Below are 16,374 nucleotides of genomic sequence, written 5' to 3' on the forward strand. Positions count from 1 at the left end.
TTACATTACGGATGTTCAGAGGATTGTATTTTTTAACAAATAAGCAATTAGATTGGTTTGTCTCCTAATTTGTTTCTTACTTTTAACCTTTATCATTAACTACATATTCTGACCAAACTCACAGGTCGGAAAAGCAGCATCTATCTCGCCACCTGCGTGACAAGGTGGAGGAAATGGAGAGTCAAAATCAGAAAATTGAGGCTCTGCGCCTTGAGGTTCGAAAGGCTGAGAAAGCCAGGAAAGAGGTAGAGTAGACTCCCTGTGGTTGCTAGCACCTGATCCTTTCTTTACACTTCTTGGTGCACAATTCCATCATAATTCAAATTCTAAGAATATTTGTAAATACCACAATGATGATAGAAATAGATTTTGGTCACAATCCCAATACTCCATCAGTATTTGACATGTTTTTTGATGTGTGTTGGTAATGTATGAGCAGATAGTACTTTTCGAAGTCCTTGACAGAAATGAATGTGTAACCATGTTATCAGATGGAGAATCAGATGGAGGAGCGCACAGCAGAAGCGCTTAAGGAGAGGAAGCTGAAAGAACGTAATGAGCAGCACAGCCGACAACTGGAGGAGGAGCTGGAAAGGCTAAAGGTAATAGTGCTAAACATAATCCATCACGTCTGCACATCCTTGAAAGGCTATATGCTCAATATATCAATCATTGTGATTTTTCATACTCAACTTTTGTTGTCTTCCATCATTTCTTAAAATCCTAGCACCTTATATAATGTTTTCTGTTTTCTATTGCATTGTATGACATGGTAATGGAAAATTGTATGAAAAATAATACATTCTAAACCTTATCTGACCTCTTTTGTAAGTCATGTAAAATATCTCTTTCAGTGCTGTGCCAGGACTTTCCATTGTTTTTTAGTGCATCACAGCAGGGATTTGTTTATGTCTCGCTCATACTGAGGATACTTTGCAGTAAAATGAGTTGTGGAAAAATCTACCAGTACAATTGATGACATCCACTTGGGATTTCAAAAATTTCTGATAGTGTCCAGATTTTGGGGGGCATTTTGTAGACTCCAGACGATATTGTGAATGGATGTGTAAAGGTCAAAATACTTTTTAAAGCTTAGAATCGAATAGAATTCCCACAACCAATTTCAAAATGCTTCAGCCCATGTTAACGTTAGTTAAAAAGTTAATAATCTGATGTTTCACTGTCAAATTGTTTCAGCTCATCTCAGATTGTTCAGAGTCCATCTTATTCATCGCTCCATCTCTTTCAGGTGAAACAAGTTGGCTCATTTGCTGCCCCAGCATCATCTGACCAATCCCAGGAGATGGGACGTCTGCGGGGTGACCTGGAGAAGAAGACCCACCTGTATGAGGAGGAACTGGCACGTCGGGAGGCACAACACAGCACTGAATTGAAGGCTTTGCGCAAGGAGCTACGTGACGCAGAGAGCCAACAGCTTGGCGTGCAGAAAGAAATCCTGGTGCTCAAAGACAAGCTGGAGAAGACTCGAAGAGAGAGGTGTTTCATCATTTTCTTATTTTCCATATTTTCCATTTTGACTGTCCTTGGATTTATTACCTCTATATTTAAGTGACAACATTGTAGCAGTCATGGCCACCTTTTTACTGTCATGACAGTTTACTGGCTTTGCAGCAGCTCTGTATATGTTGTCTCTTTCAGTGATGAATACAAGTGATATTTACATATATTACATATATATCATGTGTCAGGTAAATGGGCATTAATTGCAATGTGTCATACTTTTCAAATCTCAGGGGGAATAAGTTGCCACTCCTATAATACATAATAATAATATTCTTGTCGTGTGGATTGTCACTCGAAGTCACACACATGCAAGCAAGAGAGAGTAAACTGTGTAAAGCAATTTATTTTAAATACCCAACTATTTCGTCTAATTCAGTGGTTCTCAAACTTTTTTACAGGAAGTACGACCTAAAGAAACTTAGCTCTCCAGGTACCACCGTAATGACCCACGTTAGAAGACAGTAGCAAAGTAGGCCTAATTCTTCATCAAAAATGAGAGACATTTTATTCCCAAAAGGTATTTTTAATCTTATTGTAAAATACTGTTCTAATGTGCAGTTTGAACATTAGAAAAAAAAAAGATTCAATTAAAATGTAGTGTACATTAAGGATCAGCAAAAACCTAACCTAAATAAGTTTGAAAATCGTTATTAAAGATTAAATGCAAATGTATTGTCCTATAAAGCTAAACACAATTGAACTGTACTGAGGCAGTGATTGTTTCCAGTCCACTTGAGTAGCCCGCACACCACTAATGGTACTGTCGCATACCACGCTTTGAGAATCACCATTTTAAATGAATCATACCTTTAATAAAGCTGCTAATCTCAGATCAGATGATTTCAAAACAGCGTGCAGCGAGACACTTCACTGCAATGTCAGGTTGAATGCCATCGTTCACATTGGCAGCAAAGTGTAGGAGTATACAGTGGGCACCGAAAGTATTTAGACCCCCCCAAAACTTTCACTGTTATATTGCTGCCATTTGCTAAAATAATTTAAGTTTATTTTTCCCCTCATTAATGTACACACGGCACCCCATATTGACAGAAAAAAAACAGAATTGTTGATATTTTTGCAGATTTATGAAAATAGAAAAACTGAAATATCACATAGCCATAAGTATTCAGACCCTTCGCTATGACACTCATATATTGAACTCGGGTGCTGTGCATTTCTTCTGATCATCCTTGAGATGGTTCTACACCTTCATTGGAGTCCAGATGTGTTTGATTATACTGATTGGACTTGATTAGGAAAGCCACACACCTGTCTATGTAAGACCTTACAGCTCACAGTGCATGTCAGAGAAAATGAGAATCATGAGGTCAAAGGAACTGCCTGAAGAGCTTGGAGACAGAATTGTAGCAAGGCACAGTTCTGGACAAGGTTACAAAAAAATTCTGCTGCACTTACGGTTCCTAAGAGCACAGTGGCCTCCATGATCCTTAAATGGAAGACATTTGGGACAACCAGAACCCTTCGTAGAGCTGGCTGTCCGGCCAAATTTAGCAATCGGGGGAGAAGATCCTTTGGGAGAGAGGTAAAGAAGAACCCAAAGATCTCTATGGCTGAGCTCCGGAGATGCAGTCGGTTCTAGAAAGTCAACCATCACTGCAGCCCTCCACCAGTCGGGGCTTTATAGCAGAGTGGCCCGACGGAAGCCTCTCCTCAGCGCAAGACACATGAAAGCCTGCATGGAGTTTACTTAAAAACACCTGAAGGACTCCAAGATGGTGAGAAATAAGATTCTCTGGTAAGATGAGACCAGGATAGAACTTTTTGGCCTTAATTCTAAGCGGTCTGGGTGGAGAAAACCAGGCACTGCTCATCACCTGTCCAATACAGTCCCAACAGTGAAGCATGGTGGTGGAAGCATCATGCTGTGGGGGTGTTTTTCAGCTGGGGGGACAGGACGCCTGGTTGCAATCGAAGGAAAGATGAATGCGGCCCAGTACAGGGATATCCTGGACGAAAACCTTCTCCAGAGTGCTCGGGACCGGACTGGGCCGAAGGGTCACCTTCCAACCAGATAAAATAACGAAGGAGTGGCTTCAGAACAACTCAGTGACTATTCTTGAATGGCCCAGCCAGATGCCTGGCTTAAACCCCATTGAACATTTCTGGAGAGACCTGAAAATGGCTGTCCACCAACGTTCACCATCCAACTGACAGAACTGGAGAGGATCTGCAAGGAGGAATGGCAGAGGATCCCCAAATCCAGGTGTGAAAAACTTGTTGCATCATTCCCAATAAGACGCATGGCTGTATTCGTTCAAAAGGGTGCTTCTAATAAATACTGAGCAAAGGGTCTGAATACTTACGGCTGTGTAATATTTCAGTTTTTTTTTTTAATACATTTTTAAAAAAATGTCAACAATTCAGTTTTTTTTCTGTCAATATGGGGTGCTGTGTGTACATCAATGAGGTAAAAAATGAACTTAAATTATTTTAGCAAATGGCTGCAATATAACGGAGTGAAAATTTTAAGGGTGTCTGAATACTTTGCGTACCCACTGTACATGACTTCAGCTAGCAGCCTCTCATTTTGATCTACACTGATGGGGACGCTACTGTCAACAAATGTAAGTTGTAGGAGTCCCATTCTTCAGTTATGAGTACGTAGGCTAGGCATGTACACAATATTGTGATCGAGTTGCCAATAACCTTGAAAATAATTGCATCTAAAGAAATTTATTTGAAAAGAATTATTCACTGTGGTATGTCTTAGCCATAGTAGGGACTCAGAGACAGGTTATTCCACTGTGAGGACTTTTACTAAATGTTGTTTTTGAGGGAGGTTCTTTTGGGTGTTTTAAACTTAAAACATGTATCAAGTTCTAAATGTCTTAATGGGCAGTGGTGACTCCTCGTTTTACTGTCAGATAAAATACTGTCAAAAAAATGGGCACTTAACTTTTGACTCATGCAAATTAACTTCTCTGCTTTGGCATTTTACGTCACGTACTAGCCGGATACTTACTATTACCACTACTACTATACTTACTATTTATCTTTTATATATTTTGTTTGAGCATCGCCATCGCGATGTACGCGTGGGGGATATTCACATCGAAGGGTCTGCTATGATGTTGGTGTACTGTAATATACAGTGGATCAACTGTAATATTAAGTGACCAGCAGAGAGACCATGCTCAAAGATTAAAAGATTCTACACGTGCTACATTTCCTATTTCACTCTGGAAAATGAAACTAGGCAGGCAATTGTCAGCTACGTGAGTGCGCGAGGTGCATTCATGGACACTGCGTAAATGGGAATGAATGTGTTCTTTTGTAATACAGTATATATTTATAAAAATGGCAGCCAGTGCTGCTGGGAATGCAAAGTTATCAGTGTCCTTTCACCATCATTCCTATCATACTCCTCATTTTAAAAAGCACCATTTTTTTCCTCATGTTTTTGAGGTTGGAGTGTGAAAGCTGCAGCTGGCAACAATGAGGAAATTAAATGCCTGTATTTTGAAGGTAATAGCTCGTCAGCAACATTGGGTGCGGGGGAGTACAGTATGAACTAGTTTGTTTTTGGACCGGTGTTAATTCAAAACTTTGAATTATGAACTGAACTTGTTCATTTTTGGAACGATGAGCTAAACTTTGGCCTAGTTTGCGTAGAATCTTCGCAACACTGATCCTGCATTATTTCACATTGCAGTATATATCCCAAGTTTGCAATATTGTGCAGCTACATACATGTATATGTGTGTGTATAGTATACAACCCCAACGTTGTGGGACGTTGTGTTAAACATAAATAAACCCAATTTCAATGAAGTTGGGACGTTGTGTTAAACATAAATAAAAACAGAATACAATGATTTGCAAATCATGTTCAACCTATATTTAATTAAATACACTACAAAGACAAGATATTTAATGTTCAAACTGATAAACTTTATTGCTTTTAGCAAATAATCATTAACTTAGAATTTTATGGCTGCAACACGTTCCAAAAAAGCTGGGGCAGGTGGCAAAAAAGACAGAAAAAGTTGAGGAATGCTCATCAAACACCTATTGGGAACAGGTGGGTGCCATGATTGTGTATAAAATGAGCTTCCCTGAATTGCTCAGTCATTCACAAGCAAAGATGAAGCGAGGTTCACCTCTTTGTGAACAAGTGTGTGAGAAAATAGTCGAACAGTTTAAGGACAATGTTCCTCAACGTACAATTGCAAGGAATTTTGGGATTTCATCATCTACGGTCCATATCATCATCAAAAGGTTCAGAGAATCTGGAGAAATCACTGCATGCAAGCGGCAAGGCCGAAAACCAACATTGAATGCCCGTGACCTTCGATCCCTCAGGCGGCACTGCATCAAAAACCGACATCAATGTGTAAAGGATATCATCACATGGGCTCAGGAACACTTCAGAAAACCAATGTCAGTAAATACAGTTCGGCGCTACATCCGTAAGGGCAACTTGAAACTACTATGCAAAGCAAAAGCCATTTAGCAACAACACCCAGAAACGCCGCCGGCTTCTCTGGAACCGAGCTCATATAAGATGGACTGATGCAAAGTGGAAAAGTGTTCTGTGGTCCGACACTTCCAAAGAACATCAAAAACATCAAATTGTTTTTGGAAATTGTGGACGTCGTGTCCTCTGGGGCAGAGGAAAAGAACCATCCAGATTGTTATAGACGCAAAGTTCAAAAGCCAACATCTGTGATGGTATGGGGTTGCGTTAGTGCCAATGGCATGGGTAACTTACACATCTGTGAAGGCACCATTAATGCTGAAAGGTACATACAGGTTTTGGAGAAATATATGCTGCCATCCAAGCAACGTCTCTTTCATGGACGCCCCTGCTTATTTCAGCAAGTCAATGCCAAACCACATTCTGCACGTGTTACAACAGCGTGGCTTCGTAGTAAAAAAATGTGTGGCGCATTGTAAAGCGGAAAATACGACAACGGAGACCACGGACTGTTGAACAGCTGAAGCTGTACATCAAGCAAGAATGGGAAAGAATTCCACCTACAAAGCTTCAACAATTAGTGTCCTCAGTTCCCAAATGTTTATTCAATGTTGTTAAAAGAAAAGTTGATGTAACACAGTGGTAAACATGACCCTGTCCCAGCTTTTTTGGGAACGTGTTGCAGCCATAAAATTCTAAGTTAATGATTATTTGCTAAAAACAATCAAGTTTATCAGTTTGAACATTAAATATGTTGTCTTTGTAGTGTATTCAATTAAATATAGGTTGAATATGATTTGCAAATCATCGTATTCTGTTTTTATTTGTTTAACACAATGTCCCAACTTCATTGGAATTGGGGTTGTGTATGTATATACCTGTGCTGAGGGTCATTGTCTTCTTTGATGGTGACCCCTCAGCCTTGTCTGAGGGCCTGAGCACTCTGGAGAAGGTGTTCGTGTGTGTGTGTGTGTGTATATATATATATATATATACATTATGTATACATATATACATTATGTATACATATATATACATATACACATATGTGTGTATATATATATATATATATATATATATATATATATGTGTGTGTGTATATATATGTGTGTGTGTATATATATGTGTGTGTGTATATATATGTGTGTGTGTATATATATGTGTGTGTATATATATACATGTGTATATACATATACACGTGTGTATATATATATATATATATATACATATATATATATATACATGTATATATATATATATACGTGTGTATATATATATATACGTGTATATATATATATACGTGTATATATATATATATATACATATATATACACGTATATACGTGTATATATATACGTATATACGTGTATATATATATGTATATACGTGTATATATATATATGTATATACGTGTATATATATATATATATACGTGTATATATATATATGTATATACGTGTATATATATGTATATACGTGTATATATATATATGTATATACGTGTGTGTGTGTATATATATATATACGTGTATATATATGTATATACGTATATATATATATATATATATATGTATGTATATACGTATATATATATATATGTATATACGTATATATATATATATATATATATATATATATATATATATATATATATATATATATATATATATATATATACACGTATATATGTATGTATACACATACATACACACACTTGGCCGCATTCATCTTTCCTTCGATTGCAACCAGTCGTCCTGTCCCTGCAGCTGAAGAACACCCCCACAGCATGATGCTGGCACCACCATGCTTCACTGTTGGGACTGTATTGGACAGGTGATGAGCAGTGCCTGGTTTTCTCCACACATACCGCTTAGAATTAAAGCCAAAAAGTTCTATCTTGGTCTCATCAGATCAGAGAATCTTATTTCTCACCATTTTGGAGTCCTTCAGGTGTTTTTAGTAAACTCCATGCAGGCTTTCATGTGTCTTGCACTGAGAGGCTTCCGTCGGGCCACTCTGCCATAAAGCCCTGACTGGTGGAGGGCTGCAGTGATGGTTGACTTTCTAGAACCTTCTCACATCTCCCGGCTTGATCTCTGGAAATCAAGCCACGGTGATCTTTTGGTTCTTCTTTTCCTCTCTCACCAAGGCTCTTCTCACCCGATTGCGTTTTGGCCGGCCGGCCAGCTCAAGGAAGGGTTCTGGTCGTCCCAAACGTCTTCCATTTAAGGATTATGGAGGCCACTGTGCTCTTAGGAACCTTAAGTGCAGCAGATTTTTTTGGGTAAACTTTGCCAGATCTGTGCCTTGCCACAATTCTGTGTCTGAGCTCTTCAGGCAGTTCCTTTGACCTCATGATTCTCATTTGCTCTGACATGCACTGTGAGCTTATATAAGGTCTTATATCGACAGGACTGTGGCTTTCCTAATCAAGTCCAATCAGTATAATCAAACAGCTGGACTCCAATGAAGGTGTAGAACCATCTCAAGGATGATCAGAAGAGATGGACGGCACCCGAGTTCAACCATATGAGTGTCACAGCAAAGGGTCTGAATAGGGCTGTGTGATAGTTTTTTTTTTTGTTTTTTTTTCAACACAAATTTCAACAATTCCGTTTTTTTCCCCTGTCAATATGGGGTGCTGTGTGTCCATGAATGAGGGGAAAAAATGAACTTAAATGATTTTAGCAAATGACAAAAATTTAAGGGTGTCTGAATACCTTCCGTACCCACAGTACGTGTGTGTGTGTGTGTGTATATATTTGCATGTATATGTAGATATATGTATGTATGTATATATTTGTGTTAATATGTGTATATATATGGATGTGTACATACATGTGTATAAATGTGTATATGTCTGTGTCATACATGTGTATAAATGTGTATATGTCTGTGTGCATATACATATGTATATGCATGTTTGTGTGTGTGTGTGTATACACACTCATCTTCCGTTGCGCTTATCCTCATCTTCGGGTGAGAAGCAGGGTACACCCTGAACTGGTCGCCAGCCAATTGCAAGGCACGTATAAACAACCAACCATTTGCACTCACATTCACACCTACGGGACATTTAGGGTCTTCAATTAACCTAGCCTGCATGTTTTGGGGATGTGGGAGGAAACCGGAGTGCCCGGAGAAACCCCACGCAGGCACGGGGAGGACATGCAACTCCACACTGGGGGTGGCCATTGTGTGTGTTCCATTTTCTAATAATTGCTCCCACAGTTGATTTCGTCACACCAAGCTGCTGAGCTATTGCAGATTCAGTCTTCCCAGCCTGGTGCAGGTCTACAATTTTGTTGCTGTTGTCGTTTGACAGCTCTTTGGTTTTGCCCATAGTGGAGTTTGGAGTGTGACTGTTTGAGGTTGTGGACTGGTGTCTTTTATGCTGATGAGTTCAAACATTAATACAGGTAACGAGTGGAGGACAGAGGAGCCTCTTAAAGAAGTTACAGGTCTGTGAGAGCCAGAAATCTTGTTTGTAGGTGACCAAAAACTTATTTTCCACCATAATTTGCTAATAAATTCTTTAAAAATCAGACAATGTGATTTTCTTGATTTTCTTTTCTGATTTTGTCTCTCATACGTGAGTAATACCTAAGATGAAAATTCTTACAGGCCTCTCTCATCTTTTTAAGTGGTGGAACTTGCACAATTGGTGGCTGACTAAGTACTTTTTTGTCCCACTGTGTATGTGTTTTATTTTATTTGTGTGTATGTGTGTGTGTGTATATGTATGTATGTATGTGTGTATATATACAATTTTGTTTTAGGAATTTATTTCATTCATGAGTTAAGATTAAAAAATAACCCAAGGTTTTTCCAGTGTTTACAAGTTTAACAATGTTTTTCTCCTTAACAGTCAGAGTGAGCGGGAAGAGTTTGAGACCGATTACAAGCAAAAGTGTGAAAGGGAAACAGTTCTGCTTACTGATGAAAATAAAAAGCTGTCCAGTGAATTGGATAAGGTAAGATATATTTTGAAACTACTCTTGATTAAAAAAACAAAATCACTCGAAATTGAAGTTCATCTTGTACTTTAGCCATTTCCTCTGTCTCGCACGAATAAATCAGTCCCAAACCTCAGGTAACCTCTCTGGGCTGACCCAAATGTTTTCATCACATTCTTCCACCCACCCCCTCTCCTCTGATTGTGCCAAAGAAATCACTGGTCAATAGCCCACATAAAAGCATCCTGTCGTCTCCTACGCTGTGCAGTGGAATGACATTCTGGATTCTGCTGTTGATTTAGGAAAAGGTTCTTGGGGAGTTCAAAAAGTCCCACTTTAAATGCCTTATACGTGGGAGGCTTTTTGACATCTGGAAAGACATGGAATAAAAGTGTGTAACTGATTTTACGTTTTACAATCTATTACAATCTGTGTAACTGATTTTACAATCTATTACAATCTCTTCAGAATATGATTTGAGTTTATTATTTATCAAGAAATTTGAATAAAGGTGTGTAACTGATTTTACGATCTATTACAATCTATTTAGAATATGATTTGAGTTTATTATTTATCAAGAAGTTTACCACTGTATTTTAAGAAATTTAAATGTATAAATCTGAGATCAATACCAGTTTATAACTACAAGCCAGTCTTGGCAGCAACAGTTTTAGCTAAGCTTTATATGAATATTCTGCTCGCATGACTGCATCACAATTTTTTGGACATGTAAACTAATAAGTAAACGCAATGTTTTGGACATGTAAACTAGCGGCACACATTTGCTGTATGAGTCTTTCATATTTGGAGTGTATTCACACCTGCCACATTTGGTCCACTTTAAACCAGAATTCGTTTACCCCTTGCTCCGGACCTTTTGTGCTGGTGTGCATCCACCCTGAGACCTACTTTTTGAAGTGGTCTCAGTCTGCCGGTCTGGTTCGTTCGTGTGAATATAAACCGACTTCGACCCAACAAGTCAATATCCCATAGCTTAGGAGTGAATGTAGTATGCCATAGTTTCTAACGCCCAACAAGTCAATATCCCATAGCTTCCAAGTGAATGTAGTATGCCATAGATTCTAACGAGTGCATGTAGTGTCATATCTGATCCGTCTTCTGCTTAGCAACGCAGCTCCTTCCATGTTGTGGCTGCAGGCGGTATATGCTCTTTCGGGTTGCAGGATGCATTTGCCGACGGCGTCCCAAAATTAGAAATAGAATGTCGCGAAAATTTGGTTGAATGAGCTGCTCTCCCTACCTTGGTATAGGACCTAATATTACACTCCTGATGTTCCAAATTATTTTCCAGCATTAATAAGATCGCAAATTTGTAGCACAGAAATGCAGTGTGAATATCTGGGTCTCTGCTTTTTCTTGCCTTCCTCATTTCCGTCCAATGGGAGCAACAACTGTCACACCCGTGGCTTTGATTACAAATTATAGTTCGCTTACAAAGTGTACAATTCACACACATGGCTTTGTTTACAAATTATAGTTTGCTTACAAAGTGCACAATGTGAATGGCAAAATGTACAATGTGAATGCGAACCGCACTAAAGGGAAAAAAGTAATCCGCTTTTGGTCCGGTCCAAACGATGGCAAAATGTACAATGTGAATGCAAACCGCACTAAAGGGAAAAAAGTAATCCGCTTTTGGTCCGGTCCAAACGACTTTCTTGGTGTGAATACATTCTTGGTGAAAATAAAGACGTTTTGGTCACCGTAGTGGTTCAGAGCCAAACCTTAACATGGCTTTGTTACCTTGACTGTCCTCATAGGTGCTGCCACTCCCGAGCTAGGAAACCTTCTGCCAAACTGTGTTACATTATACTGTATTAGAGTGAACATTACCTCACAGGCCTGACAGAAATATAATGTGCTCCATAAGTGAGGTATTTGATCAAACAATAGAACAGTTTACGATTTGTTATGTTTCTATGGTTACATCCTCTTGCACAACACACATGAAAGGATTCAGGGTCATTCATAAACAATCTGTGTTAATCACTGTGTCTGTGCGTGTCTGTGGGAATGCACAAGGGAATTAAATCAAAAGTCGTCAATGACCTTCAACAATACTTCTCCCGTTAAACCAATTGACCTTCAACAATACTTGTCCCATTAAACCAATCATTTCAAGGCCTTGAACCTTTGCTTCTGGTCCAAAAGCAGATATTCTTCATTGCTTAAAGTTTGATTTATACCTCTACACGAATATATGCCCCCTTCAGGTTTTTTGGCCTTTGTAACGGTTGTATTTCCTTTCTTTGAAATATTTGATGTTTGAAATGATCTGCTTTCATGACATCTGTTCACTTGCTTATTTCCTCAGCTGACAAGCATGTTTGAGAAGGTGAGCATCTCCAACCGGCAGCTTGAGGACGAGATGAGAGAGCTGGCTGACAAAAAGGAGAGTGTTGCTCACTGGGAGGCCCAGATCACAGAAATCATCCAATGGTGAGAAACGCACATTTTAATTCTAATTACCACAACACTGAATACTTCTCAAATGTGTTCTTGAATTAACCGTTTTCTTTAGCACAAACGGAGATTGGGCTGGCATAACATAATAGGTGACATCTATTTAGCTCACCGGGTATTTTAGTGACTTAATGTTAATTTAAGATTGATTATAATTGGTTGTTGAATGTTAGCTTAAAACAACAAAAGACAATTTACCTGGTGATCGTTGAAAGTGCAATTTGATCTATTGACAGAACTTAATGGTTTCAATGAGCATCATAGCCCCCCTTTTTTGGACCATGTCACTTTTAGTAAAGGCAAACCAAGAACAGTTCATGGACTCATTTGTGGGTGCTGAATGGCCAAAGCTGAGCAGGAATTCACTTTTCTGATTGTTCAACACCTGGCTGGCAGTGGGCTTGTGGTTCCATCAGTGGTTCCTCCACTAAAGCAAAGATGCTGGGGTTCTTCATGAATGAGAAAATACCTACCTATTCTTTACTCATTGTGTCAACATGCGCTAGTGACATCGGTAAATGGTAAATGGACTGCACTTATATAGCGCTTATTATCTACACCATCACAGTGCCCAAAGGGCTTTACAAAGCCTCAGATTCACCCACTCACACACCAATGGGTGACAGCTGCCATGCAAGGCGCTGCGAGGGCCACTCGGAGCAAATTAGGGTTCAGTGTCTTGCCCAAGGACACGTTGACATGTGAACAGTCGTAGCTGGGATTCGAACCCATAACCCTTGAGTTACTGGACGACATGCTCTACCTACTGATCCACAGCAGCCCCTCGGTCTCACTCAGAAGCTTTGATGGAGTCCCTCTCTGCAATCAACCCACTTCTCTGTCTGATTGACGGAATAATTGTCCAAAGAAATGCCAAATGAATTCCATTTTTTTCTGTCAATATGGGGTGCTCTGTGTACATTAATGAGGAAAAAATAAGAACTTAAATGATTTTAGCAAATGGCTGCAATATAACAGTGTGTGAAATTTAAGGGGTCTGAATACTTTCCGTACCCACTGTAATATTCTCTCAAAGGTTTGGGGAATCATTCAGATGTTTTTTGCAAAAGTTCGACGAGCCTTTATGTTCTTTTTGGTCAGCAGTGGTTTTCGCCTTGCAACTCTGCCATGGATGCCATTTTTGTCCAGTCTCTTCTGTATTGTTGAGTCATGAACACTGACCTTAAGTTGGCAAGGGAGGCCTGAAGTTCTTCAGAAGTTGTCCCGAGTTCATTTGTGGCCTCCCAGATGAGTGATTGCTGTTCTCTTAGGGTAATCTTTGTAGGCTGATAACTCCTGGTAAGGTTCATCACTCTTCCATATTTTCTCCATGTGAGGATAATGGCTCTCCCAATGGTTTGCTGAAATCCTAAAGCTTTAGAAATGGCTTCTATAACCCTTTCCAGACTGATAGATGTCAATTACTTTATTTCTTGACTGTTGAATTTGTTTGGATAGTGTCATTTTATTGCAGCTTTTTTTAGATCTTTTGTCTGACTTGATTTTGTCAAGTTGTGTTTAAGTGATTTCTTGATTGAACAGGTCTGGAGGTAATCAGGCTTGGGTGTGATCAGTGTAAATAAACCAAAAGTTGTGATTAGCCACAATTAATTCATGATACAACAAGGGAGGTAATTACTTTTTTCACGCAGGGCCAGGTAACTTATTTTTTTCCATAATAAATCAAAACAGCATTTAAAAACTATTTTAAATTTACATGGGTTATATTTTTCTGTTATTTACATTTCATGATCCTAAACATTCAAGTGGGGAAACAATGCAAAAATGTAAGAATTTGAGAAGGGGTGCCATTTTCACAGCACTGTACTGAGGGCTAATTCACAATTTAAAAAAAATAATAAATCCCCTTAATACTGCATGTGACTCATGGAGTGAATGATGCTGTGTGAGAAAGCACAACTGAGGAAGAATTGTTAGTGAACTCAAGCAGTAGTTGTCTAAAGCATTTGTTTATGAACCAATTTTGTTAGTGAACCAGGGTGATATATATTAGTGATAAATTAAAAATAATCCTCAAATTGTCAGACAATGGGGAAATTTACCGTAGCACCTTTTCAACACTGCTACAAAAGGTTCATCCATCTTACTACTCATAGGGTGCATGTTGTCATGCAGTGTATTGGGTTCCACCTCACTGTGTTACTGCTGCATTTTTCACATACCTCTGAGGATCATGAGCTGTTTGACCCTCCCTCCTGCTCAGATCACGTCCCTTTGCAGCTGACACCTTGCCAGCTGCCCGGCCTCCCTCTGTTGGACAAGCCTGAAATCCTAGCATAGTGCTCACAGACACAGGCACGCGCGCACACGTTTAAAGGGAAAGTTTGGAATTTTCTTTGGGAATCCAGCAGTTTTAAATTCCCCTTGGTGGCATGTATTGTCACTTTGTTTTCTAGGTGTTTAAAGTGAGTCTTAATTTGCATCCTTATGAAAGTTTCTATATACTGTATTCAGTGCTCAGCATAGACAATAACAGCCAAAACAGACTTGTTGAAATACCTTGTTTCCTTTCAGAATCAATATTTTCTATGGCATACTGTACAAAATTCTTCCATAAAAGTGGGCCATTGATCACAAATAGGATTTGTCAATATGCACACGCAAAAGCATTTTTCTACAAATAAATAAAACCCTGTCGCAAGAAATGAGTGCACTTCAATGAAATTCTTTCAAAAAAAAAAAAAAAAATTTTTTTTTTTTGCAAGAATTCAACTGAGGATGAAGCTAATCATAAACAATTCTGGAAGTTCTTGTTTGCTGAGAAATGGAAATAATTATTACTTTTCAAAGGGGCTGTACTCCTTTATGCTGAACACCAAGTAAAAATAAACCACTGTCAGTGTGTTTTGCAGACACACTGACAGTGTACGGTAAACAGTCTTTTGATTATCCCTTTAGTAATGAAATATGGTTTCCCTAGGGTGAGTGATGAGAAGGATGCTCGTGGCTACCTGCAGGCTTTGGCCACCAAGATGACAGAAGAGCTGGAGGGCCTGAGAAATACCAGTCTGGGAGCGAGGGCTACGGTAAAACTTTTTGCACTTATTAGACAAACAGTGCCGTGAGTATTGGAGGCCTTTTTAAATTCTTACATTTTTGCGTAGTTTCCACACTTTAATGTTTAAGATCACCAAACAAATGTTAATATCAGAGAAATATAACCCAAGTAGAGAATGTTCAGCCATCAGTTTGTGACCTCAAGCTGAACCGCACTTGGGTTCTCTAGCAGGATAACGATTGTCAACTTTTGAATGGCTTAAAAAAAAAAAAAAAAAAAAAAAAAAAAAAGGTTCTGTAGTGGCCTAGTCAATGTCGAGACTTGAATCAGATTGAATTGCAGTGGCATGTCCATTAAAAGGCCATTCATACTCGTAAATAATAATTTTTTGCTGAATTTAAACAATTCTGCAAGGAGTGGGACAAAATATCTCCACATTGATGTGAAAGACTCATTGCCAGTTATAGAAAATGCTTGATTTCAGTTGTTGCTGCTGAGTATGGCCCTACCAATTATTAGGTTTAGGGGGCCATTACTTTTTCACACAGGGCCAGTTTTGTTCTTCTTTTTAATAAATCACCATTTAAAAACAGCATGTTCACTTGGGTTATATTTGTCTGATTTTCATTTGTTTATCTAAAACAAAGTGGGGAAACAATGCAAAAATATTAAGAATTTGAGAAGGGGGCCAATACTTTTTCACAGCACTAAATTAGAATCATGTCTGGTTTTGACACATTTGACTTAAGAAGGGATTAATTCACTGCTTTTTACCCTCCTCTCTTTTGCTGCAGGACATGCCTTGGAAGATGCGTCGCTTTGCCAAGTTGGACATGTCGGCCCGCCTGGAGCTGCAATCCGCCTTAGACGCTGAGATCAGGGCCAAACAGAGTATTCAGGATGAGTTGAATAAGGTCAAGGCTAACAACATCTCCACAGAATGGTATAGATACA

At 38.9% G+C, this 16,374-nt stretch overlaps 1 protein-coding gene across 7 annotated transcripts in view; it reads left to right on the forward strand.

Annotated features, from left to right (window-relative positions):
- Nucleotides 1–16,374, forward strand: part of cdc42bpab (CDC42 binding protein kinase alpha (DMPK-like) b) — a 102,973-nt gene that overhangs the window by 70,269 nt on the left and 16,330 nt on the right. For all 7 annotated transcript variants that reach the window (XM_061754774.1, XM_061754777.1, XM_061754771.1 and 4 more), the window contains 7 exons: nucleotides 125–245; nucleotides 492–602; nucleotides 1,250–1,497; nucleotides 9,830–9,935; nucleotides 12,253–12,377; nucleotides 15,343–15,448; nucleotides 16,215–16,363. In XM_061754774.1, the coding sequence (XP_061610758.1) occupies nucleotides 125–245; nucleotides 492–602; nucleotides 1,250–1,497; nucleotides 9,830–9,935; nucleotides 12,253–12,377; nucleotides 15,343–15,448; nucleotides 16,215–16,363 (966 nt within the window). The remainder of the gene's footprint in view (nucleotides 1–124; nucleotides 246–491; nucleotides 603–1,249; nucleotides 1,498–9,829; nucleotides 9,936–12,252; nucleotides 12,378–15,342; nucleotides 15,449–16,214; nucleotides 16,364–16,374) is intronic.

This window comes from Phyllopteryx taeniolatus, chromosome 18 (assembly GCF_024500385.1).
Source record: "Phyllopteryx taeniolatus isolate TA_2022b chromosome 18, UOR_Ptae_1.2, whole genome shotgun sequence".
Lineage (NCBI taxonomy): Eukaryota > Metazoa > Chordata > Actinopteri > Syngnathiformes > Syngnathidae > Phyllopteryx > Phyllopteryx taeniolatus.